Genomic DNA, 27167 nt, shown 5'->3' on the forward strand with positions numbered 1-27167 from the left:
GGTCAACGGTCTATACGGGTGAATTCTATCTTTCTCCCCCTTACCTTTATAAATTAAATTCATTCTACTTTGTCGCCAACTGTCTCGTATTCGTCTATATTTAAAATATTTATCCACTGCTTTCACCAGAGAGTCCTTACCTTTTGGTCCTAGTTCATTAATCAGCCTAACGGGAACCTCGTCTAGCCCTGTGGCTGTGCGCTTAGGAATTTTCTCTTCGGCTTTCTTCCAGTTGAAATTTGTCAGCACCAGATCCTTTTCCACCTGGGTCTCTTTCATGCTCTTTTTTTCTTCAAGTACAACCTCGTCATTGCCTTGGAAAGATTCGGCTGTAATTTATTGCCGCTTCCCCTTCCAGTTTGTTTCCATCTTTGTCTAGGATATGTCGTTGTATTGTTGTGGACTTCCTGCCTAATAATATTATGTGGTTCCAAAATATTCTAAGTGCGGCCTTCTTTTTCTCACGTATTTCTGACAACCAACGTTCACTTTCGCTTTTTATCTTTGCTTGCACCAGTATTTGAACCATAGACTTTTTCTCTACTGGTTGCTTCATCCTGCGGCGACTGCGCCTTCTTTGCCTGCCTGTGCTCTCAGGATGCTTGCTGTCGTTCGGCGATCGCTTCTCGTATCTCCCTGTTCCACCAGCTTTTCGGGTTCTGTATTTTTTTTCCTTTCCAACGAACAGGTTGTTTCTCTTTCTATATTTATGTCGTTATTACACTTAGAAGCTCACTATTTTCCCACTATTGGCCATTTGCCATGTTTTTCCTCGAATCTTATGTCTATACCTGTTATTTGTTCAGTGTCCAAATTTGGATTGGCCATTTCGCACTCCTTGCTCTCTTTACGAACTACATATCCCATTTTCAAAGTGATACGTTTATGGTCACTCCCTATGCTGCTATACCCTTCCTCGTATATGACCATTTCTCTCAACTTATAAATTCCTTCTGTCATCAGACAGTAATCAATGGTCGATTGCCGGTTTCCCACTTCCCACGTGATCTGTCCTTCACACTTAGGCCCTGTATTCACGATAACGAGGTCAAGTTGCTCACAAAGGTGCTCACACTTCCCGTTGTTGTCGGTATAGCCATCTAAATCCTGTATGTGGCCATTCATGTCACCTAATTTTTAGCACCATTCCCGAAACCCTTAATATCAGCACTTATGCATTCCAATAACCCTTTATTCTTCTCTGTGAAATTATTTACGGTCCACAAACACGTAACGCCCAGCCAATTTTTTTCCCCACTCATTGTACCAGATAACAAAAGATGCTCTTGACGTTTCGAATTTACTCTTTTCCATTTGGCTCGTTGATGAATGAGCATTCCGACTCCACCTCCCTTTCTTTCCGACTTAGTTCTGTTGCACCCTTCCCAAACGTAATTCTCAATCGCTGGCGGCTCTTCCGAGTCTCTAAGGTGCGTTTCTATAACCGCATACACCCCTATTTGTTCTCTATTTAACTGCTCCTCAATCTCTGCCCACTTTTCATTTCTACTGCCACCCTGGATGTTTATGTAGCCTATTGCATGGCGAGCTCTCTTTCTTGCTTTCCTCTTTTTTCTGTTATTGACGGCGATGCTATACTGAGGTTTCCTTAGGGTCTTTCTTCATTGCTACCTACTCTGGCCTCCTGAGCGCCCGTGGGCCCCCTAAAGAAGCCTCAGCGCGGCCAGCAAGTCGCCAGCCCACTTTTCGTGCAAGCCTGTAATTGAAGTGGACCCCATCTCGTCGAAAACCACCACACCTACTCACTTCCCTGTTTACGTCGACAACCTCGAAGCCTTTCTCTCGGATTATTTTCCATATCGCCTCATTAGCAGCCACTACCGCTCTTTGTATGTGACTGTCACGTACAGGCACATCCGGCACCGTGCACACCACGATCTGCAACTGAGGGGACAGCTCGCGCAAGTCGTCCACCCCCTTCGCCAAGCGCTGGGCTAGTCCAGTCCCTTTCCTGTTTAGGACATCATTTAGCCCACCTGCTACTATGACAAGGTTGCGCACGTGGGCATTTTCCGCGAGCGTTGCTTTTGCTCGCTCCATGACAGAACCCAGTGTGCGCCTTGGAAATGTCCCTATACGGCCACTCTTTCGTCGCCTTTCACCCTCTCCACAATTGCTTTTGAGCACCCAGCCAGGTTTGAGTCGCCAGCGATAATCACCCTTTCACTCTCTCTTACCTCTCTCTGCTTCCCTTTGTCTTAGTTCTGTTGCACCCTTCCCAAACATAATTCTCAATAACTGGCGTCTCTTCTGAGTCTCTAAAGTGCGTTTCTGTAACCGCATGCACCCCTATTGCTGCTCTCATTAAAAAAGAAGTTAAAAAAGAAAGAAAAAGAATACAGTCTCCCCTGGTCCTGACTGAGTGCATGTTTATAAGCATTATATTAGATGTTTAAATGTGCTGCTTGTTTGTCTTTCCTAACAGGTGGTTGACGTCACCACAAGAGAGCCCCTTCCTGCTGAAAGAACTGGCGAAATTTGCGTGAAGATTCCTAGCGTCATGATGGGTTACTTAAACAAGCCGGAGCTGACAAAGCAGGTCCTTGACTCCGAAGGCTGGCTCTTGTCCGGTGAGGGCCTTTCCCGTCATGTTACAAAATGTGGGTTTCAATGAATGGAACACCCTGTCAGCTAAAATCTGTTAGGCTGGCAATATACCAGCTGTTACTGAAACATTTTCCCTGTAGCGGATATGTAATTTGATGTGTGCGTGTGTACATGGGCGTCGTCGTCGCTCTCTGAGTCAAACTATATATATATATATATATATATATATATATATATATATATATATATATATATATATATATATATGTCGTGTCGAAAATTTTGTTTCGATAATTGCATTGCACATACCCTTATATTCCAAATAAAGCTCAGCGCACACAGGACGGCATGTGTACCGACAAGGTCCTACTCCCAACTGGCATCTTTATTACGTCACACCCCTGCGTTGGAATGTGATGTAATAAAGATGTCAGTTGAGAATAGCGCCTTGTGCTGTCTCCTTCTTGTGACTAGCTAATGCATTCAATGCATTATGCTACTGTTATGTTGTTTAACTGTCACTACTAAAATTTGTGATGCTGTAATTTCCTGTAACTGATTATTTTATTTGCTATTGTGCTCATAGGGGTATCGAATTATCCGCACTTTCTTGGACCTTTTCTGCTGGCCCGTCATATAAATAAATAAATAAATAAATAAATAAATAAATAAATAAATAAATAAATAAATAAATTTAATAAGTAAGTAAGTAAATAAAAAAATAAATAAATAAATAAATAAAAAAATAAATAAGCGAACAGCCATACGAATAACCGTATATTGATGATATTCGATTACTCATTAATAAAATAATATAGCAAACGAACACAGGAGCCTCTAAATGAGAATGATTTGCAAGTGTGGGCAATTTGCAAGTGTGATCCTTGTGGTGGGCAAACTATTTGTGCCAGGAATTAAGCCTGCAGCTGCCGCAATATCGCGGCTTTTTCTTTCCTGTATCTTCTCAGTTCTTTCCTGTATCTTCTTACGAATAGTTCGTTCCTGCGATCGTAGGCAAGAACGATAGGCAACGTCTTCACGCTGTATTGCAACGCCATCCAAGTGAAAGCTGTGCCGAAGTTAGCTTAGCCGCGACGGGCAGTTTCAGGGCAATAAAAATGTAAGAAAATACATGCAGCTCGGATGCAATGCTGGAATCTAAATGACGCGAAACGTGTTTAAGTTGGCGAGGCAGTAGCAGTACCCGATGACACGACCCCAGCCTACTCGCGTGTAGCCGCCTGTGTCACGAGGACCAAGGGGATGCTTGTAAGAGGGCGTAAAATGGACGAGAGATGTATCTAATCACTAGAATGACGCATAACCAGTGGCACTTGTCTATTCGAGCGCATATCCAGTTGACCCGAGCGGTCTACTCGACACTGCAACAGTAGGCAGCATTCGCAAAGTTGGGTGAAGAGGCAAAGAAAGCTACGCTTTAAAAGAGCTGGCGTCGTTGGCGGAATGCGCTAGCGACGCGTAAAAAACGTTCTAATCACACAGGAGATTGCGGCTACTACGACGAGGGCGGCCGCGTGCACTACATAGACCGGCTCAAGGACACAATTAAGTGCCGCGGCTTCCACGTTCCAACTCCGGAGCTGGAGCATCTCATCAGCTCGATGGCCGAAGTGAGCGAAGTTGCCGTAGTCGGCGTGCCCTCTGCCGAGTACCAGGATGCACCGATCGCGTTCGTTGTGCCCAAGCCCCCCGCCGTCGGGAGCGTTGCCCTCGCCCTCAAGATCAAGCAGTACGTGGCAGGTGAGATGCGGTTGTTTGTATTGTGCTGTTGTACAATCAGGATCACCATCATTACTGTCATCATCAGCCGATCTGTGTCTACGGCAACTCAGTTTTGCTTAATCCCTCAATGTGGGGGAAGATTAATGAAAGTGTAATGATGGTCGTCCACCTGGGAAGTGGTACGAAACTACAAAGGAAAGCCAAGGGTATTTCCCACAAAGCTTAGCAGCTAAAGAAAGATATGCCCTGGTGCAGGGATCGAACATAGGACCAACGCTTTCACTGTCGGCCGCTTTGCAACCTGAGTTAACCAGGAGGCTATCAGATCGCAGAGCGAGGCAGAATCAATCGACAAGTTGAGGCGCAGGGACGCACAACATAGAAAATCAATTTCGCGGAAATCGTCAATGTGGAAGAAGATTCATGAAAGGGAATAATTGTCAACCACCTCGGGAGTAACAACAGGTTATAAAAGGAACCCAAATGGGTTACTCAGAAACGAAGCTCCGCATTTGAAGAAAAATTCGTCCTGGTTCAGGGATCGAAGCTGGAACCAAAATATTCAACTCGGAAGCTTTGTTTCTGAAAAACCTGTTTGGGTTTCCTTGGAATCTTTTCGCTGCTGACCAGGTAAATGACAATTATTCCCTTTAAATATTTATTTATTTATTTATCACAGTACCCTCAACACCACCGATTTATTATAGAGGGGGTTTACACAATGCTCAATTTGAAATATGAACTATGTACAGGTGGAGGATCAGCATCATTAGGAAGCATCGATACCAAACTTGTAAAAAAGTTATACGATATCAAATTGAACAAGCGTCAAATACTAACTCAAACAAACAAACAAACAAACAAACAAACAAACAAACAAACAAATAAACAAACATCTGATGCGGCATTACCATCCATCAAATGCAGAATTTGAGAATAAAAAAAAAAAACATGCTGGGTTCGAGAAAAAAAAATTACGCAAAGAGTAAAAGACAGCGTTAGAATTAGTGGTGGCAACATTGTCCGTTAAGTGATTCGATTCTAAAATTGTGCGGGGAAAAATGTCCTAAACGTCTCAATTATGCATTCGTATTATCTAAACTTGTTAGTATCGTGAAGAGACGTAGTACAGCTGGCTTAAGTAGTTGGCCCTGTCCATGCCTGTTCTAGAAAAAAATACTTTGAAACAATTTTTTTTTCTAGTTTTTTCCTCCGCTACAGCGTTTCCAGTCCAAGGCTCTACTTCGCAAGGGACAGGCTAAAATGCCGTCGATAATTATTCAAAACAAACCTTATGTCTAGATTTGGCCCCTTTTTTAGTTTTCTGACATTTTTCGTAATCAAAGATGGACCTGACACTTAATTGGTATAGAAGCTGCTTATATTCTATTGGGCAATGTTTCGCGTTTCTCCGCAAGAAACTAAATAGATTACATGCTTTGGCTGTGACGTAATGGATACGGTGGTGCCTAGATAATTTAGTTGTTAAAACATGTCTGAGTAGTTAAACTATTTTACCGCAGTAGTGCCGTCGTCATTTATCTTATATTTACATGCATATGTAATTTGCTTTCGGGTAAATGACATCCTTACAGTCTTCTCTAAATTTATGTGAATATGCGAAACGTCGCATCAATGAACAACTTCAACTAGGTACTCTTGCAAAGAAACGCACTTGGGTCAGGCATTACTCTGCATAAAATGCAGTCGTCTGCGAATAAGTGTACAGAAGATACAGAACACTGGTGATATTATTAATGAAAATTCGAAAGAACAAATAACCCAACACCGAACCCTGTATTGCCCCTGACGTATTAATAACCTCATGTGATGAGCACACGTAGTTACCGATTACCTCGTGACTTCCTTCAGCCAAATATGCTTTAGCCTAATTTTTCGAGTAATAAAAAGTGAGGAACAAGGTCGAAGGCCTTTGTGACATCTATAGAAAGTGCATTAACTAAGAAACACTTGTCTAGTGCACGTGGTTATTCATGAATTAGTTCTGCAACTGGGTAACACAAGAGCTTCCGCAACGGAAAACATGTTGAGGAAACAGAAAATAGTTTGTATTCGAATATTTATTTATTTTATTTTATTTGTACATACTGTTACGCCCACAAAAGGCGTTACTTTGAAGCCGGGTAGAGTTAGAAGCGATGGCCTTGGTCAACTGAGCGCCTGTCGAGATTCAGCCAGCCAGCCACACGTCGTCGTCCTCGTTCACCACCCTCCGGTGCCCCCGCATACTCTTTTTTGAGGCGTGAACCCACTATGCACCTAAGCGCGTCACATTCGTGAACCCACTATGCACCTAAGAGCGTCACATTTCCCTCCGCGCAGACGAAGCCCGCCGGGCAAGTCAAACAGGCTGTCGAGAAATAAAGGGCTCTAAACGGGCGACATGCGAAAGTTCAGTCTTTGCTGACCGTCGGCCATTTGATGTGAGACGTGCTATGCGGTAGGTTAATTCGCTGATGCGCTCCGTAATAACATAGGGTCCAACATAGTGGGCCAGCAGTTTTTCACATAGTCCACGCTTCCTGGTTGGTTTCCAGAGCAACACTAAATCACCGGGGTCATATATCACGTGTCGGCGTCGGCGGTCGCAGCGTGCCTTCGAGCGGTCTTGTGAAACAAGAGTGCGTAACGAAGCAAGTCGTCGGGCTTCTTCAGCAAGACAGACTGTCTCTGATATACAAAGATTATCGTGGCTGGAAAACGGGAAGATAGTGTCTAGTGTATAACGAGGCGGACGAGCGTAGAGAAGAAAGAAGGGACTGTAGCCCGTAACTTCATGCTTTGAGGTGTTAAATGCGTACGTAATGAAAGGTAGCACGCTGTCCCAGTTCTTATGATCTGACTCGACATACATGGACAGCATGTTAGTAAGAGTTCTGTTCGTGCGTTCCGTAAGGCCATTTGTTTGGGGATGATACGGGGTGGAATGTCGAAACCTTGAAGCACATAGACGAAGCATCTCTTCGACCACGTCTGCAGTGAACTGCCGCCCACGATCGCTGATGATGACTCTGGGAGGTCCATGTCGGAGAATGACAAAACGCAGCAGAAAAATACACACTTCGGTTGCAGTAGCCGATGGTATTGCAGCTGTCTCACAGTAGCGTGTCAAGTGATCGGCACACACGATAATCCAGCGATTCCCATCGGATGAACGCGGGAAAGGACCGAGGAGGTCGATGCCAACTTGCTCAAAGGGAGAGCTGGGGGGTGGCACTGGATGGAGTTGACCAGGAGGAGCACTCGTCGGACGCTTATAACGTTGACACTCGCTGCAGCTGGACACATACTGGGCGGTCGTCTGGCGCATTTTAGGCCAGTAGAACCTTTCTTGGAGGCGGTAGAGAGTTCGCGCAGAACCCAAATGTCCAGATGTTGGATCGTCATGCATAGCGCGCAAGACGGAGACACGGAGACTCTCCGGGACCACCAGAAGATATCGTGGGCCTGTAGTAGAATAGTTCTTCTTGTAAAGAACCCCATCACGAACACAGAAACGAGTGGATGGTGCTGATTGCCTTGCAGTAATGAGCAGTGGTTCTAAAGTTCTGTCTTTTTGTTGCTCGACCTTGAAGGTATTTATATCAGGAAATCCCGGCTCCAGTGATGCGATATAGCAGTCGAAGTTGTCCGCGTCGCAGTCCGTCGTTGGAAGCGGCATGCGCGAGAGGCAGTCAGCGTCGGCGTGTCGGCGGCCGCTTTTATAAGAAACCGTAAAGTTATATTCTTGTAAACGGAGTGTCCAACGCGCAAGCCGGCCCGACGGATCACGGAGATTAACCAGCCAGCAGAGAGAATGATGGTCTGTCACCACAGTGAAGGGGCGCCCGTACAGGTACGACCGGAAGCGCTGTACTGCGAAAATAACTGCAAGACATTCTTGCTCTGTAACGGTGTAGTTACGCTCGGACTTACTTAAAGAACGACTCGCATAGGCGACGACGTGTTCTTTGGTGTCGACGCGTTGAATAAGGACGGCGCCGATGCCAATACCGCTAGCGTCCGTATGAACTTCTGTGGGAGCCGCATGGTCGAAGTGTCGGAGAATGGGATGAGACGTCAGACGAGACTTTAGCTCACGAAAACTAGCTTCACATTCAGGAGTCCATTCAAAGGGAACGCCCTTCTGGAGGAGGCATGTCAGCGGATACGCGATGTTGGCAAATCCACGAATAAACCGGCGGAAGTACGAGCAAAGCCCTAGGAAACTGCGTAGCTCTTTTACATGGCGAGGTTGCTTGAAGGCTTCCACCGTAGCAGTCTTCGCTGGATCAGGTCGTATACCGTCCTTATCCACTAGGTGTCCCAGAACGAGTGTTTGGCGCTCTCCAAAATGACACTTCTTCGAGTTGAGCACCAAACCCGCTTTGTCCAAGCAGTCTAGCACAAGATCGAGACGTGCGTTGTGCTCACTGAACGTGCGCCCGAAAATCACTACATCATCTAGATAGCACATGCATACTTCCCACTTCAAACCACGCAGGATGTTGTCCATGAAGCGCTCGAAAGTTGCAGGCGCATTACAGAGCCCGAACGGCATCACATTAAATTCAAAAAGTCCATCTGGTGTTACAAATGCCGTTTTCTCCCTGTCTGCCTCGTGCATAGGAATCTGCCAGTACCCCGACCTCAAGTCAACAGACGAAAAGTAAGACGCTGATGAGAGGCAGTCGATAGCATCATCAATACGCGGAAGAGGATATACGTCCTTTTTAGTGATGGTGTTGAGGCGGCGGTAGTCAACACAAAATCGCCATGTACCATCTTTCTTTCTAACCAGGATCACTGGCGCTGCCCACGGACTACAGGATTCTTGGATTACATTCTTATTTAGCATTTCGTGGACTTGGTCATTGATCACCTTGCGTTCCGATGGTGAGACTCTGTATGGTTTCTGCCGCAGCGGTTGGGCAGATCCCGTATCGATGCGATGGTGTATACGAGAAGGAGGAAACAATGGTGGTCCCTCTTGCTGGGAGAAGTCAAACAGTCGGGCATGTTTTAGCAGAATATTCGCCACTTCGTGACGCTGCTTAGTGCTGAGCGACTTGTTTACCATAGTCAGAAATGAGGAGTGCGCCGCAGGGCAGACATTAGCGAAATGGCGCTCATCCGCAGAATCAAGGGCCTCTGTAAGGATGGCGAGCGATAGCACGTGATCTTCATGGTAGGCGGCAAGTTTCAGACCCTGTGGTAGTATTGCAGGTTCACTCGAACAGTTTACGGCCCATAAGTTGGTGCATCCCTGAACAACTGACAGCGTGCAATACGGTATCAGTACATTCCTCTTGATGCAACTCAGGTGAACGGGCTCCACGGTAGCGTCAAACGTTCCGTCGGTGGTGGGGAAACAGGCGACTGAAACACACGTTGCGGATAACGGAGGCACAACTGTATCACGGGATACACAAAGCACACTTTCACGATACGGTGGGGCTTCCATAAACGCCGCAGCAAAGCTCGTACCTACACTGATTTCACCCGTTTTGCAGTCGACGGTGGCACCACACAGTTTCAAAAAATCAAGACCCAGGATTACGTCATGCGTAGAATGAGGTAGAACAGCGAACTCCGCGTTAAATATTTGACCACCCAAGGTAACGTCTACATTACACACGCCCACAGGATACAACAACTCCCCACTCACTCCGCGAAACGTATCGGCACGGTCCCAGCGAAACATCACCTTTCGTCCTAGGAGGCTTTTAAACGCAAGACTCATCACTGAAACGGTTGCTCCCGTGTCCACTAAGGCCATGGATGAAACCCCGTCAATTAATACAAACACCTTATTCTTAAACATACAAATGGTTGGAGGTATCTCTGTCGATATCGAAGATTGTCCAGCGACCTCACCTCCAACGGCCGCGCTGGCTAGTTTTCCGGAGGTGGCGACGGGTATCGACGCCGCGGAGAGGGCGACCGGCTTACACGAGGAGCGGGTGGTGGTGTCAAGCTGCGATCGGATGCTGGAGAACGGTTCCGTAGCGTCTCCGGGTGCTGGTGAGGCAAGCTCCCTAAATATGTGTGCGAGGGCGAATATGTTTCGCCCAGAGGAGCGCGGTACCGCCTAGACATCGTCGATCGGTCGAACCTCGGTGGTTGGCGGCGATTGCAGTACCTGGCAATGTGACCCAAGTCGCCACAGCTATAGCACACAGGTAAACGACGATCGATGAACTGCCCTTCGAAGCGCTCAGCCGTGGGGGGTCGTGTAGCAGAGCGGAGCGGCTGAGCCTGCTGCACAGGAGGAACGGTCGGTCTGCGTGCAAACCTGCTGGGGCGAGGGTGTTCTGCTGGTCGGTGTTCGGGCGTAAATGTGTCCTCACGTGGCCATGGAGCACCTCTGTGGTTGACGTCTGTGACACATACCGCCGGTGGCCAGGAAGCGCAGGGTGCGGCAGGCGCCATGTGTTGCGGGTAATAAGCGTCAGGTTGTCGTATGACGTCGCGCGCAAGTTCCTGGTGCCGCAGCAGTTCTTCACGCACGATCTGCCGTATAGTAGACGAAAGATCGGCAGACGGGCTCTCATCGACGCTGGCAATGGTTGTCACATTCGCCAGGCGTCCAAACTTTGGCACAATGCGACGTGTTTTCAACGTCTCAAACGTACGGCAATGACGCACGACATCTGATACGGAATCAACGTGTTCCCGACTTATGAGGAAATTGTATACATCTTCTGCAATTCCTTTGAGGAGATGTCCGACTCTGTCTTCCTCGGACATCTGCGGATTTACGATTTTGCACAGCTTGAGGATTTCCTCTATGTAAATAGTGCATGTTTCTCCAGGAGCTTGAGCTCTTTGGGCAAGTGTCCTCTCGGCGCGTTTCTGTTTGGCGTGGGTGTCGCCAAAACACTTCTTAATTTCCTCGACAAAGTGCTCCCACGTTGTTAGGGAGTCTTCGTGGTTTTCATACCACATCAGCGCTGTCTCACTCAGAAAGAGTGCAACATATTCAAGCTGAGTGACAGAGTCCCAACGGTTGTAGCGGCTCACCCTTGCGTAGTGCATCAGCCACTCGTCGACGTCTTCGCCCACTTTTCCCGCGAACGAGCGTGGTTCCATGTAGTGCCGCAAAGGTCCAACTGGCGCTGACCTTTGAGAAGGTGAAACTACTGCTGGCATTTGTCCACCTCCGTCCTGAGCCATAGGGAAGGTCGTTGGCAAGAGACCGGCAAGACGACGGCTCCGGCGAAGTTCTAGGTGTTGCGACTCCGTGGTACGTTCTGTCGTACCCCGCACCTCCACCACTCTGTTACGCCCACAAAAGGCGTTACTTTGAAGCCGGGTAGAGTTAGAAGCGATGGCCTTGGTCAACTGAGCGCCTGTCGAGATTCAGCCAGCCAGCCACACGTCGTCGTCCTCGTTCACCACCCTCCGGTGCCCCCGCATACTCTTTTTTGAGGCGTGAACCCACTATGCACCTAAGCGCGTCACATTCGTGAACCCACTATGCACCTAAGAGCGTCACAATACTGCAGCCCGATCGGCCTATTGCAGGAGTGGGTGTGAAAGGCAGAGAAATGAAAATAGTAAGTAATACAGGCAATACGAACAGTACAAACAAACACAGACCAAAACTATTCAATGGCCGCCAAGAATAAGTTTAAAGGAAGAGAACGAGTAGGACCAGGCAAAGAATTCCAGTACTCGGTTACACGGGAAAATAAACTGTATTTAAATGTCTCCGTACGGGAGAAATAAGGTGCGATCTTTAGGTGATGGTTACTTCTAGTATTAGATGGTTTTGCAGGTTTTGCCCCATCGTACCTACGGCAAATGAAGCGGATCGCTTTCTCTTGGATGGCCTCAATTTGATTAATGTGGCACTGTTTGTGTGGATTCCAGACGGGAGAAGCATAATCGAGTATAGGCCAGATTAGTGATTTATACATCAGTAGTTTAGTATCCCTTGGGGCTGTGGTCAATGTGCGGCGCAGATAGCCTAACTTTTTCAGGGCTTTTGAGGTTATTAAACCTATGTGCTTCGACCAAGACATACTGGGTGTGAAAATAAGACCAAGGTATTTATATTCACTAACGCTCTGAATTGGAGTATTATTAACTTTGTAAGTAAAAACGGAAGGGGTCGTTTTATTAGTGAAAGTCATAACAACGGTTTTACGGATGTTAATTGTCATTTGCCAGGTATCGCACCAAGAGCTAAAATTAGAAAATGATTTTTGAAGCTGTAAATGGTCATCAAAATATGTCACAATGTTAGTAAAAAAAAAAGAAGACGTGGTCAAATAATTTACAGACAATACTAGTGAGCGACACTGGCCTACAATTAGAACCCTTATTGCGAGGACCCGACTTGTGCACAAGAAACAACGTCAACCAGTTTACAGTCGTTAGGTAGCGCACGCTGTTCAAGCGATTTTTGAAATATAACACGAAGATCCAGAAATTCAGCGGGCGCACGAAGAAAAAAATGCAGAGGATAACTCGTCTGGTAGTGTTGCCTTGCACACATCTATATCTTTTAACAGTAATTAAATTCCACGATGGTTGAATCTTATGTCATACATGCCTTCTGGACATAATTTATCAAAGCTACGTACTTTTGCATCATCCGCTTGGCTGCGTGTAAACAGTGTACGGAAGAACAAAATGAGCTAGGACATTTTGCTTTAGCGTAGCTGTTATGAACAACAGGACCATCGTGGTTAAGGGCAAGACAAAGGTCTATCTCAGAGTCCTGCATTTACTTCGTCCGGCATCAGACGAATTTCCTAATCCCATCACAGCATATAAATCTTTCTCAGTCCTCTGCTGTATTTCCTTTCCCTTGGAATCGATTTTGCTACCCTAGATCGCAACCAGTTGTCTACGCATTACATAAACTGTCCAATCAAATGTGTCAAATGATCAGGTAAATATACGCTTCGTTTCAAGGATGTTGCTGGGATGACGGTCACTACTGAGGAGTAGCCTTGAAATTCTCTATGACGTATTTTCATTAATATGCAGCTTTTCTTTCCATGATGCGGGCCTCCTTGACTATGCGGCCTCCTTCATTCCTCTTCACTAATTCAGGCACTCGTTCACTTACTCAAGCGGCCGATATCAATCATACTGCGGTATAGACCATTTTAACCGTGGTAAACCCGAAATTAGATGACCCGGTACGACTCGAAAGTGATTTTGGAAGCCTAATGTTTCCTATACAGCTATTAGTGAGCGGAAGTAAGATGCTATATTTTTTTACAGCGAAGCTGGTAAGGGCTAGTTCCCCCAGGATTATGTCCGTGTGTAGACACAAAATCCCGATGATAGTGCAATGCCAGGCCGGCCCACGGCGGAGGTGCAGTTGGCCATTAAAGGGACACTAAAGTGTACCAGAAAGTCAAGTTAAAGTGATAAAGCAATGCTCTAGAACGTCTAAGGCGTCAATATAATTGCGAACAGAGCTTTAGTAACCGAGAAATTGAGGTAAATGCATGACACGATTTGAGACCCCCCAGCGACATTCCGGTACTAGCCCAGTGACGAAAGCACTCCTCATCATAATTTGTCACTAGTACTCAACTACTCTTATTAAAAGATAATTAGATTATAAGACGGAAGAAAATGCTACTTGTCTACTTCTATTCGATTCTAAGAAAAAATAACATTTTGACGTTACCCTTGAGTAGTATGGGTGATCGAAAGGTTTCGTTTTCGCTCGATTCTGCGCGCTTGACTTTGCGCCGCGTGCGCTTTGGAGTTTCAGTTGTTTCTTTATTGCGTCGTCCTGCGGTTGTCCTGCTGGCTCGCGAAACTTGCATTTGGAACAAGCAGTGAGAATGCCATGTCCATGTGATGTCGTGGGATGCGCGAACGGTCCGCGGAACTTGGCCAAGGGCAGTTGCAGCGGCGAATCTAACATTACTTATCACTGTCTGCCGACGAATGAACCTCTCCGTTCGAAGTGGTTAAGTGCCGTACCTCTGCCACAGCACGATGGCAAAGAGCCCGAAAAATCGCGTAGTGTGCTCGCGGCACTTTCATCGAGAGGATTACGAGTTCAACGCCGACTTACTGAAGTCGCGTGAAGTGCCTTTCAAAGCAGGCCGTCGTCGTAGTAGTATGCAACGACGCTGGCAGCGTGAGCCCTCAACAGCAGGTGACGTTCATCAGTGCTTAAATCGCTGAACTCGAGCCCAGCATCGCGAGCTAATGTGTCGTTGTCAGGGTCATCCATTGCAACGAGCGTCGAAGTTGGCCTCATAAAATAAAGAACCAGCTTATGCCGTGCGCTTTCCCTTCCGCTAGCCACCATAGTTCCGCTTTCGCGCTGCTGTCGGCTCTGTCTTGGCTCTTTCTGGCCGCGCGTTTGCGTTTTGCGCAGAAAACCCGTAGCGCCGTCTGCGGGAGCTGTTTTACTCACCGACGGCGCAACGTCACTATGAGACCATGACGTCAATACTCCTCGATCGGAGGGCGGGTGATTTGAACTGTGCTAGAGGTACGCGGACGCTTCAGAACGCATTTCCTCTTAAATAAGTCTCTTCTTCGCACGAAACAAGCGTTTCGAGGTTTCTGGGATGGTATTTCAACAGTCCACGTTGACTTAATATTAACCTCTAGTGTCCCTTTAAGGGGCCCACATAGCTTCGCTGGTCATCCTTCACAGAGTGGAAGGGCACTGAGGCTTTCTTTGTTTCTTTTTGCACGGGAGCGATGGGAATGAATAGGCATATTCCAAAATTCTCAACTCCCGAATTTCTAGTCGCCCTTGATTCGCTTCCTGCAGTAATACCATTAACCCTTTAAGGATGAGACATATAAATACCCAGAAAAAAGGTCTGTTTTGTATCTGAATGTGCAAAATACATCAAGAATAAGCATAATCAACAAAACAACAAATAAGTTGCAGAACATTTTTAAACAAAATTTCAGCACTCTTTCGTATCGCCGTCGCGTCGCCAGCTTATCATTATTTCACAATATTTTTGCAGTCCTCTCGCCATCGCACCATACATCTCACCACCGGCACGAACATCACGTCGCACTGGTCATTCATTAAGTGTTGCTCGCCCCAAAACGCGCGCTATTACATTTTCGTCTTTTTTTCACTCGTGTAGTAGTAGACTGGAACGGCCTTCCTTTACGACATCGCTGCAATCACAAGTTCATCTGCATTCACGGAAGAAGTGTCAGCGATTATCTAACCTTAACTAATATTGGTTTAACTATTGTTGTTATCCTACCCCTTATGTAATACTCCGTGTAGGGTATTTAAGGAAAGAAAGAAAGAAAGAAAGAAAGAAAGAAAGAAAGAAAGAAAGAAAGAAAGAAAGCCCCAGGCAGGGAACTGGAAGTGGGCTCCAACCCAAGCCACCTAAGGCTTCGTTTTCAATTTCTGTTGACAGTTCTCGTCATATTTGAACCGTAGGCGTATACATTTCAGTTGCTTTGGATCGCTTGTGTGACACCACTGCAGCTGTATATGTTGCGTCGGCCTGTCTCCTCTGACCTTGGTTGCACAATAAAGTGAGTCACGTGCTAAACTTCTTCCTCATCCAGTGTTGCTGCTTTTAACCAACAAATGACGCATAAATGAATGTGCCACTTTGGAGACAATCAAATGCGCAATAAATCCGATAAGCGCCCACAACAAGCCATTACATAGCATTCACCAGGTTCTTCTCAATGTACAACACTGCTTTATCAGTGAGTGCGAGTGGTGGAGCGCTTACACATTCATCAGAAGCTTTTGAAATGCAATACGCCTCAAATATTTCCCTATCTAACTGCCTGGCACTCAGCACTTGCGTGTTATGAAAACACGGGGAGCATTTACGATCACATCTATGGCACTGGTCAGCCAAGTGGCCAGCGCCTGCTAGAGCGTTTATAACGGTCCAGTGTTCCCTAAGTCGGTCATTCAGGCACCTACCTGCCTGTTTGTCCAATATAGCACTTTCAACAGGAAAGTGGAATCTTGTAAACCACCCCCACATTGCAGTTTGCAAACAAAGTGGGTGACATGCTCCTCAGTGCATGTACCTTGACTCCCGGTGTTGTTTACCAGCCTGCACATTCTTGCGAGCTTTAGTGGCGCTGACAAAACAACACCTACACCGCACTTATTCGCCACCTATTTAAGCGGTGGGGCACCCCGCGTCGTATGGCACGGCCACAGGGCGCCTACGTGCGTCATTTCACCGAGCGGCTGCGGACTCAGCTTTTACCTCTTTTAATGAGGCTCTGAGTGACTGATATCCTCGGGATAACCGGCTCTACGTAAACGGCTCGCTTGTTGCTGAACGCTGCAGGAAACCTGGTGCACACAAGATTTAACCACAGCAGCTCTTAGGGAGTTAGCAGCTATGCCCCTTTTAACTAACTTGGAGTGCGCCGAATGGTAGTCAAGCAAGAGCTTCTTGCTTCTAGGAGAGTACATCCAACAAAGTGAACTATCGCTTAGGACGATACGAATATCTAAGAATAGTAGGCGACCATCTACTGGCAACCCATGTGTGAATGTAAGTCCTACTGCACACTTTAAAAAAAAAAAAAAAAAGAACACCCAGAACGTTTTTAGCAATTAACCGCTCCCATCAGGCTTCAAACCTTTCAGCAGAACAAGAAAGTCATCGACATACCTAAAAATCTTAGCTACAAACTTATTGTCAAGTAACGAGAAAATACGATTGTAAACAACAAATAAAAACAAATAACTTAAAAGAGGTGCTATGCGCGAACCGATGCAAACACCATCTTTTTGGACAAATATGTCCTGGTTGAACTTTAGCGCTCTGTCCTGTCCCAACCTTTCTTCCTATTGTCTCGTTCGCGCCAGTAACTATGTAGAGAAAGCACTGACAGGACAGCTGAAATGCTCGACGATATACTTCTAAGTATGGTATTATTGAACCCAGAAGTGTCAGAAGTAGAGGATATCTTCAGTTTGTTAAAAAGAGAAGGGTACCACCTTCACTAATAATTATTTCTGGCATAGGAGTGGCAGTTACGGTGTTAATGTTCGGGCATGATTCAGTGTCCTCAAAGATAAATACACCGCTGCAGCTGGATATGTTGCGTTGGCCTGTCTCCTCTGACCTTGCTTGCACAAGACAGTGATTCACATGCCAAACTTCTTCCGCATCCAGTGTTCCTGCTTTCAACCAACAAATGACGCTTGCTGCCGTCATTCAGTGTTGGCCGAAGACATTTAGCTAGAAACTTCGTACTCAATACTGAAACTCGGCAACACATGTTCTTTCTGGTATGTTACCTGTAAGAAACACTCGTCAATAAAGAGTTGAATCTCCATTATCATTGGCGCTTGAGTGAGATGCAAGCGTAACGATGTCGTTGCTGTGTAGTATGTAATTTCATCCAATCGCATTTTATGTACTCGAGCCGGCTGCCACGATTCCTCATGTTGCTTCGTTTTGAATTACGTTCGTGCGGCGTTTGTCTCTCTACTCACGCCCACAAAACTCAGTTGTAACGTATCGCATAATGCGCCAATTTCTTTTATAGTTTAGTTGATAACCGAGTGAAATGAAGCAATACCACATGCACTGTGCAGCTTTACTTAATCTCGTTCTTTTTTCTTGCATTTTCAGCAAGAACGCCAAGCCACATGCACTTGTATGGAGGCGTAGTCTTCACGGACAGCCTACCACGGAACGAAATAGGAAAAGTACTGAAGAGGGAGCTTAGAAAGATCGCGGCTGACAAAGATACGGTCAAGCTCTGAAGCAAATTGCGTAATAATATGTCATGGGCTGGAGTTTGTTCTTTGAATCTGACGCTGCCATTAACTTGATGAATGATTTGCATATTAATATGACACGGATGAAGTTTAGTTATTTCACGTGCTCGGAAGGAAACCGATGCTGGCGTTAACAGACTGGGAGATGTTGCGCAATCCGCGCTTGTTTTGCATCTCATTTCAAACGTTGCTCTAGTTTGGCAGTTTTGTCTCCTATAAGGCAGCAAGCCTTTCTTAATGGCATATCGCCATCATGAACGCATCTGTAGTTCACATATGGCGGTAATCGTCGCATTTCTTGGTACGTCGAAGCCTTTAACTAGTGTCACCACGTCATTCTCTAACGTGCTCTTTACTGTTCGCTTATGATCGCGACTACCTTCGCCACGAACGCTGAGTACTGCTGTAGTAGCACAGTGCACATGTGTTCAGCTGACATGAGAGGGGGTCAAGATGCTTCTAATAAATGAAATGAGTGCTTTTGTTACGCTTAGTGTCCAGTGTGTTTCAAAACTCTTATCGGCAAACAGTCTGCAGGTATACAAGCTGCATCAAGCAAATAGGTAAACTTCGCTGCGAGTGTGATATAGTAGCGCTTCAAGTACTGCACTGTAATCGATAGAAAATAAAATGCTTCTGTACGCAAGTATTTAACACACTGAATCGTCATGGTTCGTTCGCCGTTTTATTGTATGCATTAGTTTATTGCTATATTTCGTTCGGCTGGAGATCGGACAGCGCCGCCAATGTAGCGAGCGTCGTCGGCGACCGGGTAGTAGCAGGCACTGATCCCCGACTTCTCCAGCTGGTCGAAGTAGCGAGCCCGGTACTTGGTTTCGTAAGGGCCCCAGTCGGCGTCGGGAGACAGGGCCCTCCACCAGTCGCCGCCGCACTGGACGACCCTGGCCACGGCGATAACGACCACTGCCGCCATACCGACGATGGCCAGGAGCCAGCCGTAGCCGTCCGCCCAGACGGGAAGCACGTAGTCTCCCACAGTGCTGCGGGGCAGCGTGGCCAGTGTGTAGACGAGGAAGGTCCCCAACACCACGGGCGACACGTACTTGATGGCGGCCAAGAAGTAGTAGCTCGGACACCTGCCCGTCATGAAGGCGACGTCGAAACAGAAGCGGTCCATGCCGTACACCCAGGCGACGATGAGCGTCTCACCGAAGCAGGTGAAGAGCACGATCAGTGCGCCCAGATAGTTGTCCAGAATGGTGAGGATGTAGAGGCCCGCGCGAGTGGTCAGTGGCAGGCCGATCAAGAAGCAGGTGACGCAGTAAAGAAAGGTGGTGACCTCGCGGCGCCCTTCGAGCGGCGGAAAGAGATCCTGGACGGCAAAGCGATGAAAGGTGTTTGTACGTTGCAAATTGATCAATGTGCTCGCAGACGGCGCATGTCATGGTATAAGACTCGCCCAGAGTAAGTGCGTCCCTTACGTCTGCGTGCTTGTTTGCTCACTGCGTGGAATTTTTAGCAGACAAGTCTACATCGGCAGCTTGTGAGCTGCATAACATGCGCGTGCTGATCCTTTCTTGCAGCGAGAAAACTGCCAACTTTTGTTGTGTAGGCACATCTTTCCTGGTGAAGAGTAGCAGGCTGGAGCGTGAGAGCTCAGGCTGATCTTTTCTTTTTGATAAGTTATCGTATAATTAAGAATAAATTGAGACAGCTGATAGTTTCGGCTGTTTTTCTCTTTTTCTCCCTTTGTGTCGATGTGACTAGCATACTCAGTAAATACCGCTTAGTGCCTGTACGGAAGCCAGGCAAGCGTGTAGGTCTGATCTAGTAGTAGCGGAGACAGTAAAAAGTGCGTTACAACAAAGGATAAAGAACAGAACACCGAGTGATACGCAACGACATCCGTACGGACAGGCGAATCTTAAATGTTTCTCCGCTTGACTTCTCACCGTGACCACTAAATTGGTAAGTGGCTACTGTGCATCTGCAACGATTATCAGTAATTCATGATGTCATATTTTCACCTTCCGATTGAGGCAGCTTTGTCCTACAATCGGTGGGGGCGAGAACCTGTTTCGAATTGAGGTCGGCTTGTTCACTATACCCGAGAGCGCTTACCTGGATGGACTTGATGACGAACTCGCAGTTGGCCATCTGCGAGTCGATGCCCAGCATGAAGAGCATGGTGAAAAAAAGCACCGCCCACAGGTTGGGAAAGGTGAGCAGGGACAGGGCCTCCGGGTAGGTGACAAAGGCCAGGCCCGGTCCAGCGCTGACCACCTCTTCGATGGGCACGTCCAGCGTGTGCGCCAGATTTCCAAGCACGGAGAAGATGACGAGTGAGGCGAAGGCACTCGTGAGGAAGTCCATGATGCAGACGATACGCACGCTCCCTTGCATGTCGGCGCGGAACTCTTGGAAGCTGCCGTACAGTACCAGGCCGCCGGTGCCGATGCTGAGGGAGTAGAAGACCTGCTCGGTGGCTGCGGCCCACACTCGGCCGTCGAGCAGCGCCTCCCAGTGCGGGAACAGTAGGTACCGCAGCCCGATGCTGGCTCCAGGGAGGGTGATGCCCCGCAGTAGCATCACACTTAGCATGAAGTAGGGCGCGGTGGCCGTGAGTAGGGCTACTTTGCCGGATACCTGAGCGTTTTCGAGAAATGCCAATTGGCAAGCGCTTATGCCAATTGGACGGAAAGCGGACGAGAGCAGAAAATTCAGTCAGACAACTTGCTTGCTTGGCTATGGCGTTCTGCTGCTGAGGTCGCGGGCTCGATTCCCGGCCGCAGAGGCCGCATTTCAATGAATAAATGGTCGCGGGCTTAAAATTACGTGATCAAAGCCTTCCGCTACCACCTCATTCAAAACTTACTTGTTTGTGCGTTCACTCGGCTTAAGAGTATTAAGATATTTTGGAAAGCAAAATACGCCTTTCACGGTGACGTTCGCGTATTCACATTTTGGTGTGTGTATAAATTACAGACGAAGTGTGTTAACACGTGGTGCTATTACTGTGCTAAGACACAGCCCTCTCTAATGCTCTTACCAATGCCAGTCACATCCGAGCCGAGCCACCCGCTGTGCCCTCCCTCTTTCAAGCGCGTCCTCCTCATGGTGGTGCTGCCTTCTGACCCTCTAGCAAACGACCTGCTAGCGGCACTGAGTACTCTCATTATTCTCGCTGAAGAGAAAGTATGTCCTTACGATGCGCCAAAATGGCGTTCATCTGGACGATGTAAACAATTGTAAGTTGCACTAAATAGTAGCTTATTTCAAGGTTTTGGATGCGAAAATTTACTGATGTTGTGTGCCTTGCTGCGATTCCAGCCAGCAAAAAAAAAAAAAAAAGGAGGAAGAAGAAGAAAAGAAAACAGGCTGACGTTTTTTTGTACGAAGTTCCCACAGAATCAACGCTCTGAGAAATTGTTTGTTAAATGTGATTGTGAGGAAGAACAGGCAGCCAAACTCAAGTTCCAACTATACTTTCTTGTAGCTGAAGAAGTATCAAGAAAGGAAAATGAGAGCTTGGGCTCGTCCAGCTCGCAGCTGCACGTCAGCTCAAGTGGGGCTGAACCCTGAACGACGAGGACCGAAAAAGGACTACAAGCGTATATGCTGAGTGCGTTGGTTCTGATACACATCAGAATTTAGCTCGACCCATGAGCCATGTTATTGGCAAGCAGCAGCGAGACTCCGAGGGCATGCCTGGTGAAATTACCTGAGGAATCGGGCTTTATAAAAAAAGATGGACAAGATGTTACTCTTGCTCGAATGAGGCAACTGTTGTGAAAAACAGCTACGCTGGTCTTACGACTGATCTTATGCACTCGCATCTGCTTCGCCTTCGTTCAAGCTTTACGAAAGTATTGTACACGACAGAGACAAACAAATGGACCTCTCCCTTTCGTAAACAGCATGACGTCAGGGGCCACGCGCAAAGCGAAGTACGAGACGTGTGCAAAGAGCTGGTGGGCAAAACATTTCCCTTGCACTATGGTATCTTCTGTGGTATTGAATCGGAGGCAACATGGTTTTTATCTCCATCTTTCATCACCCTATCAGCCTCGGCTCCTTTATCGCGTTTCTTCATCGTTCCGAAAAAGAAGAAAACAATAATGCCTGCGCTGCGTCAAACCTTGGTTCCGTTCCCATATCGCATTGGCACGTGGCAGCAACTTCTTCGTTGAATTTTTTCGTAAAGTGCTGCGCTCCTTTTGTCACTTAATGTCCATCGCAGTCGTCGACAGCCTGTTCAATCAGGCGCTGTGCGCGGAGCAGCTTTTGATAATTTGTTCAAATTACATTTGAGGGCACTAAAAGCGTGGCGCGTTAGCCGGCAGTCACGTGGTATATCTTAAGTTTCGCGCTCTTTAAAGAAAGGCTGGAAAAAAAAATAAAGCAGTTATCTTAGCATGCATAGATGAAATATTCCGATGTTTCTGAACAAGCACTACAACTTTTGTATTGAAGATGTCTCGCTAGAGTTACTATTTCAAAAGTTAATTAAGCAATCTTTGTTGATTACCCAGCTTGGAGGATTGAAAAAAACATAATGACGTGCTCCATATGGCTCAGAACAATAGTGTGCCAATTCGACACGCGTAGCGCCTATATATGTCTGATATTTTTTTAAATACTTGGCTCAAGTTAGATAAAGCACCCTGTATATAGGCAACTTCGAGCACTAGTTATGTGTTGACTGCTGTCTTGCCGAGTACAGTCTAGGCCACTAGATATGTGCACGAATAAACAACTTGCTTGTGGTCTATACTAGACAAATTGGGTCACTGAGCATGTGCCGCTGCGTGTGTGCTCGAATAGGCAACTAAGGCGCTGGGTATCTGTCACTGACGTTTACATTCTAGGACGTTCCTCCAGAATGAATGTGAAGCCTTGAATCTATTAGATACAGGCAACACTTCTCCATGCATACACTTCTCATCAACATCCTTCGATTCTCGTCAAGCATCACACATCGCCTTCCTCCGTGACGCACACGCACGACACCTAAAGGCGACGAGGCTGAGCTCGTACCATATGCTACTGCTGCTACCTCGTCATTTAGATTGTAATATTTTGTCGGATTTGCGTGTTCTGTTGGTTTGTAGTCATACTAGTAAACTCCAATATATATTACACAGGTTTCCTTTTTTCCGGTAAATCGTAAACAATTGTATTGACAGAAACAAAAAAAAATTAGCACTGTTTAATAACTACCTGAGTAGAAGTATATAAATACTTGTTATCAACGCGTATCTCATAGGAGTTTTCGTAATTACCAAGAAGACATCTTAAAGTCGCCTTTCTTTCTCCAAATTAATTTTTTTCCATGCATGCACGCACCTGAATGCCTTTGAAGATGGCGAGAAAGATCAGGGTCCAGCAGAGGCCATAGCAGATGAGTAGCGGTTGTTGGATTTCTCCGGTCTCTTCGATGCTGGGGCTGACGTTCAGCACGTAGTTGTTGTAGAACGCATCGGTCGACGACGCGTTCGCATTGATGCAGCCTGCGAAGCGGGCGGCGTACTCGTTCTGCGACACCAAGACCGTGCGGTTCATATAAGACACGGCCACCAGGTGGTCGGCGCTGGTGTCGTTGAGGCCTGCGCTGACAAGATTGCGCCTGATGTTGTCGCACAGGCGCTGACCAGTGCCGTCTTCCCTGGTCCTCCTGAAACACCCGTCTAGAGCCGTGCCCCACCACTCGAAGCAGTCGATCCAGGGCAGAGGCCGTTTGAACGAGTGGTACAGGTAGAGGAAGGCGTAAGTCAGCACCACCTGGTAGTAGATGGTGGTGATGAAGGCGCCCCACATCATACCGAATGCGTTGCCCTGCAAAGATAAAACTCGCGATGAATGTTTAAGCTTGAGTGCGGCCATCTGGTGAAAGTGACGCCACCTGGCGTTTATACGGGCTCTGTCACCACACTGGAATGGGCGGCCGGCTGCAGCGGCGTTGCACTGTACGAGAAATGGCCTTTGCCGAGCTCCGTATATATGTCTTCTTGCGCGCGGATGCGCGCGTTTGTGTGCATGTACGTGCGTGCGTGTGTGCGTGTGTGTGTGCGTGTGTGTGCGTCCGTGCGTGCGTGCGTGTCCGTGTGTGTCTGTGCGTGCGTGTGCGTGTGTGTGTGCACGCGTGTGTGTGTGGGGTGACGACCGCGTTCCTTAATGTGTTCATAGAACTATATCGATTCCTGGACCAGTATTTACTAGGGAAATACAATCGTTTAATAGTTCCTCTACTCTGCTAACCAAATTTCCACAAAGCGTTGTCCTGTCCAGGTCGCTTAGCACTAAAAAAGAAAACAAACAGAAACGCATGAATTGCTGGAAAGCTACGTTTCATTTATCGCTGCACACTAAAGTGCAAATTCCGTATACAGGCTACATTTCGGAAGAGAGTTTTTCAGGCGCGTGCACTCTCCTTCGTGCGAAAAATAAATTCTCCATTTAGCGTAAGGTGGCGACCGGAGTGACATTTTGCTTGTTATTCGCGTTCTACAAAGCATGGAGCACTGTGGTTAACGTCAGCGTTTGTCCCGACAGGCACATGCACTAGAACTCCCAGTTCATTCAACACACGCCGAGGGTATGAGAAGATCAGTTTATTTCATGAACTGGAGACAGCTGAGAGAAACGTCACTTAGCAGTTGCTCTCTGCAGTCGGCTAAGCTACGGGCGGTTTAAGAGAAGTGTAAGACGAGGAGAGTTGCACTAAAAACGGTTGAAAACGAAAAGTTAGCATCTGCAAGCGGTCTATCAGGGCCATGCGTTTGTCGACGATTGTGGCGCGGTTATTACAATCGCCAGAATAGCTCGCCTGGAACATGGGCGACAGCCGGAAGGCGCCCAGCGGACCCGAGCTGCTGAACTGCCCGAGCAAGAGTTCGAGGTGGTAGATGGGCCTCCCGACGAGCATGTTGATGGCGATGTAAGGCACGAGGAACGCCGCGCCACCGTTCTTGTACGCCACGTAAGGGAACCGCCACAGGTTGCCCAGACCCACCGAGTTCCCGATGCAGGAACACAGGAACTCCATGTGGCTGGACCACTTTTCTCTGGCAGCCACCCGTGCGCTCATGACGACGTCCGGCGGGGAACGAGGCATCCTCAATATCTTTTCCTTAGGAGGAGAAGATAACGTCACCCGATCGATAAGGCCGAAACGGTAAGACAAGGTTAGGCTTGAATAAGAATCGGTGAGCGAGAGCGTGCGTCGACTGCGTGTGCTAAGCCACGTGACGCACGCACTTCTGATCGCGATGGCAGTGAAGATAATCACCCAAGGCACTGGCCCGTGTTGTTGTTGTTATCCTGGGTGTTCTTGACGCATACCCACAATGGGGGATGTGCCATGAGTCGGCTGTTGAAGAGAAGCGGACAAGGACGAAGGGAATTAAAGTAAATTCTTAAATTAAGTTAATTAAATTAGGTTAGTTAAGTTCAGCTTTTTGCTCAAGCATGTGTTCGTATCAACAAGCCCGACAAGCCACTATTCTGAAGTTAAATTAATATTAGAGGTAACTATTATAAGTTGTGAAAAAAACTAAAGTAAAATTGCAACCGACCTAAAACTTAATTCAAGAAAGAAGAAATAGAAACGGTCACTCTAGGACGCTACTGAATTACATATACCATTCTGTTTGATTTATGGTCGGCTTCTTTCATATCTTCGTTTACAATTTTTTAAACATAATAGCACCCGATTTGTGAACTATTCCCAACGATGGGCTCGCGCCATTGCTGAATGAATCATCATCATCATCATAATGGTACACACCTACAATGAAGAATTGGCCAACAAGCTTGCTTTTCTTCTGCGTGTGTTTATGGTGTTGTTGCTGTGGTTGTTGTCGTTGTCGTCGCTGATGTCATCGTCGTCGTCGTTGTTGTTGTTGCTGTTGACCTCTGAAATCGTGGCTTACACTGATTACGGGGGACTGGTTAAGACTCGGGTGGATAAAACCCCATATAAATTAAATTCCACTGGCAAATTTCCGACATTTGATAAATTTAGTGTGACAAAAGCAAGATAATGTGTAATGATGAATGAAGCACATTTAAGTGGGCCAATTACTTGGAATCAATAATAAGTTTCTGGTCGGCTGCGCAAGCAGCTCTGTGCCTGTGCCCAGGGATTGGAAGCTCCAGATGACAGGATAACGGAAATTGATAGATCAAGGTCAATTTAGCACAAGGGAACTCCAAAAATTATTTTCCTCACTATATCAAATGGGTTTCAAGATAAAAAGAAATGATCTATTGTTTTCTCCTCATTGCCGAAAATGCAAATGGCGGAATGCATTAAACCAGACTGTTTAGTATCCTTTTGGCGTTCATCTGACGATGGGGATATGACTTAAAAGAAAACGGTTCGCATTGATTGCACTTCTGGTAGTCTTGGCGCACCGCTTTTTCGTATCGTGGCATGGATACGCAACTCTGGGTAAATCACTAGCTCAGTTCTCCGATTGCATTGCTTTAGGAATCGTGTTACAGACAAATTGCAAGCGAAATGGCAGTCCTGTAGGAGTCTTGCACTCGATTCACTCTGGTCGTTCTATGATGCCACTTATGGCCTCGCCACTGCTCTACTGCGCTCCAAGAGCTTCGTTTCTTTATAGACTTGGCCTTCGGTGCCGGAGCGCTTGGGTGCACCTCATTAGAACTATCTAGAACCCTCTGTAGACAGATCGGTCAGCCTAGTTTGAGATGGTCGTGCCACCACATTTTTTGCAGTCGGTCTTGACCTTCCAGCCTAGTGGACCGCTTGTCTCTTTTACAATTGCAGAGGCGGGCAGGTATTGATACTGCCCTCCACGAACTGAGAATGCGTCACTGTTAGAACTCTGCCATACTCACAAACTCAAAATCTGCGCGTAATAAATGTTTTCGTCGCCAACCTCGAACATTTCGCCGATAGTCGTCAGAACCACTTCAGAATTTCGGTCACAAAATGTCTTATTGCTTTTCAACGGATATATTCTCGTGCTAGTATCACTGGTGACTAAAAAGAAATTTAATTGATCTCGCAAATGAATAATTGTCGAGCCCCTGAGGTGAGAAAATATTGTTCCTTTACCAGCTGTCCATAGAAAGAGATCTACTGCTTTGAATCGTTTCGTAGTAGTACTTTGCCGAATGTGCCCTG

The 27167-nt window shown here is 46.9% G+C and overlaps 2 protein-coding genes across 3 annotated transcripts in view; one reads left to right on the plus strand and one right to left on the minus strand.

The window, feature by feature from the left end:
- LOC126531676 (uncharacterized) overlaps positions 1-18536 on the plus strand; it is a 35530-nt gene extending 16994 nt beyond the window's left edge. For both annotated transcript variants that reach the window (XM_055071374.1, XM_050179328.3), the window contains 3 exons: positions 2447-2591; positions 4072-4329; positions 17901-18536. In XM_055071374.1, coding sequence (XP_054927349.1) covers positions 2447-2591; positions 4072-4329; positions 17901-18034 — 537 coding nt within the window. In that variant the 3' untranslated portion in view covers positions 18035-18536. The remainder of the gene's footprint in view (positions 1-2446; positions 2592-4071; positions 4330-17900) is intronic.
- Positions 18537-18726: 190 nt separating this feature from the next.
- On the minus strand, positions 18727-25193 carry LOC126532207 (sodium-dependent proline transporter-like). Its single transcript, XM_055070567.2, has 4 exons — positions 24690-25193; positions 23357-23845; positions 20132-20728; positions 18727-19382 (listed from the first exon to the last, which is right to left on the minus strand). Exons 1-4 carry the CDS (start codon positions 25122-25124, stop codon positions 18747-18749), a joined length of 2157 nt encoding a protein of 718 aa, XP_054926542.1. The 5' UTR covers positions 25125-25193; the 3' UTR covers positions 18727-18746.
- Positions 25194-27167: the final 1974 nt, after the last annotated feature.

This window comes from Dermacentor andersoni, chromosome 5 (assembly GCF_023375885.2).
Source record: "Dermacentor andersoni chromosome 5, qqDerAnde1_hic_scaffold, whole genome shotgun sequence".
NCBI classification, from domain to species: domain Eukaryota; kingdom Metazoa; phylum Arthropoda; class Arachnida; order Ixodida; family Ixodidae; genus Dermacentor; species Dermacentor andersoni.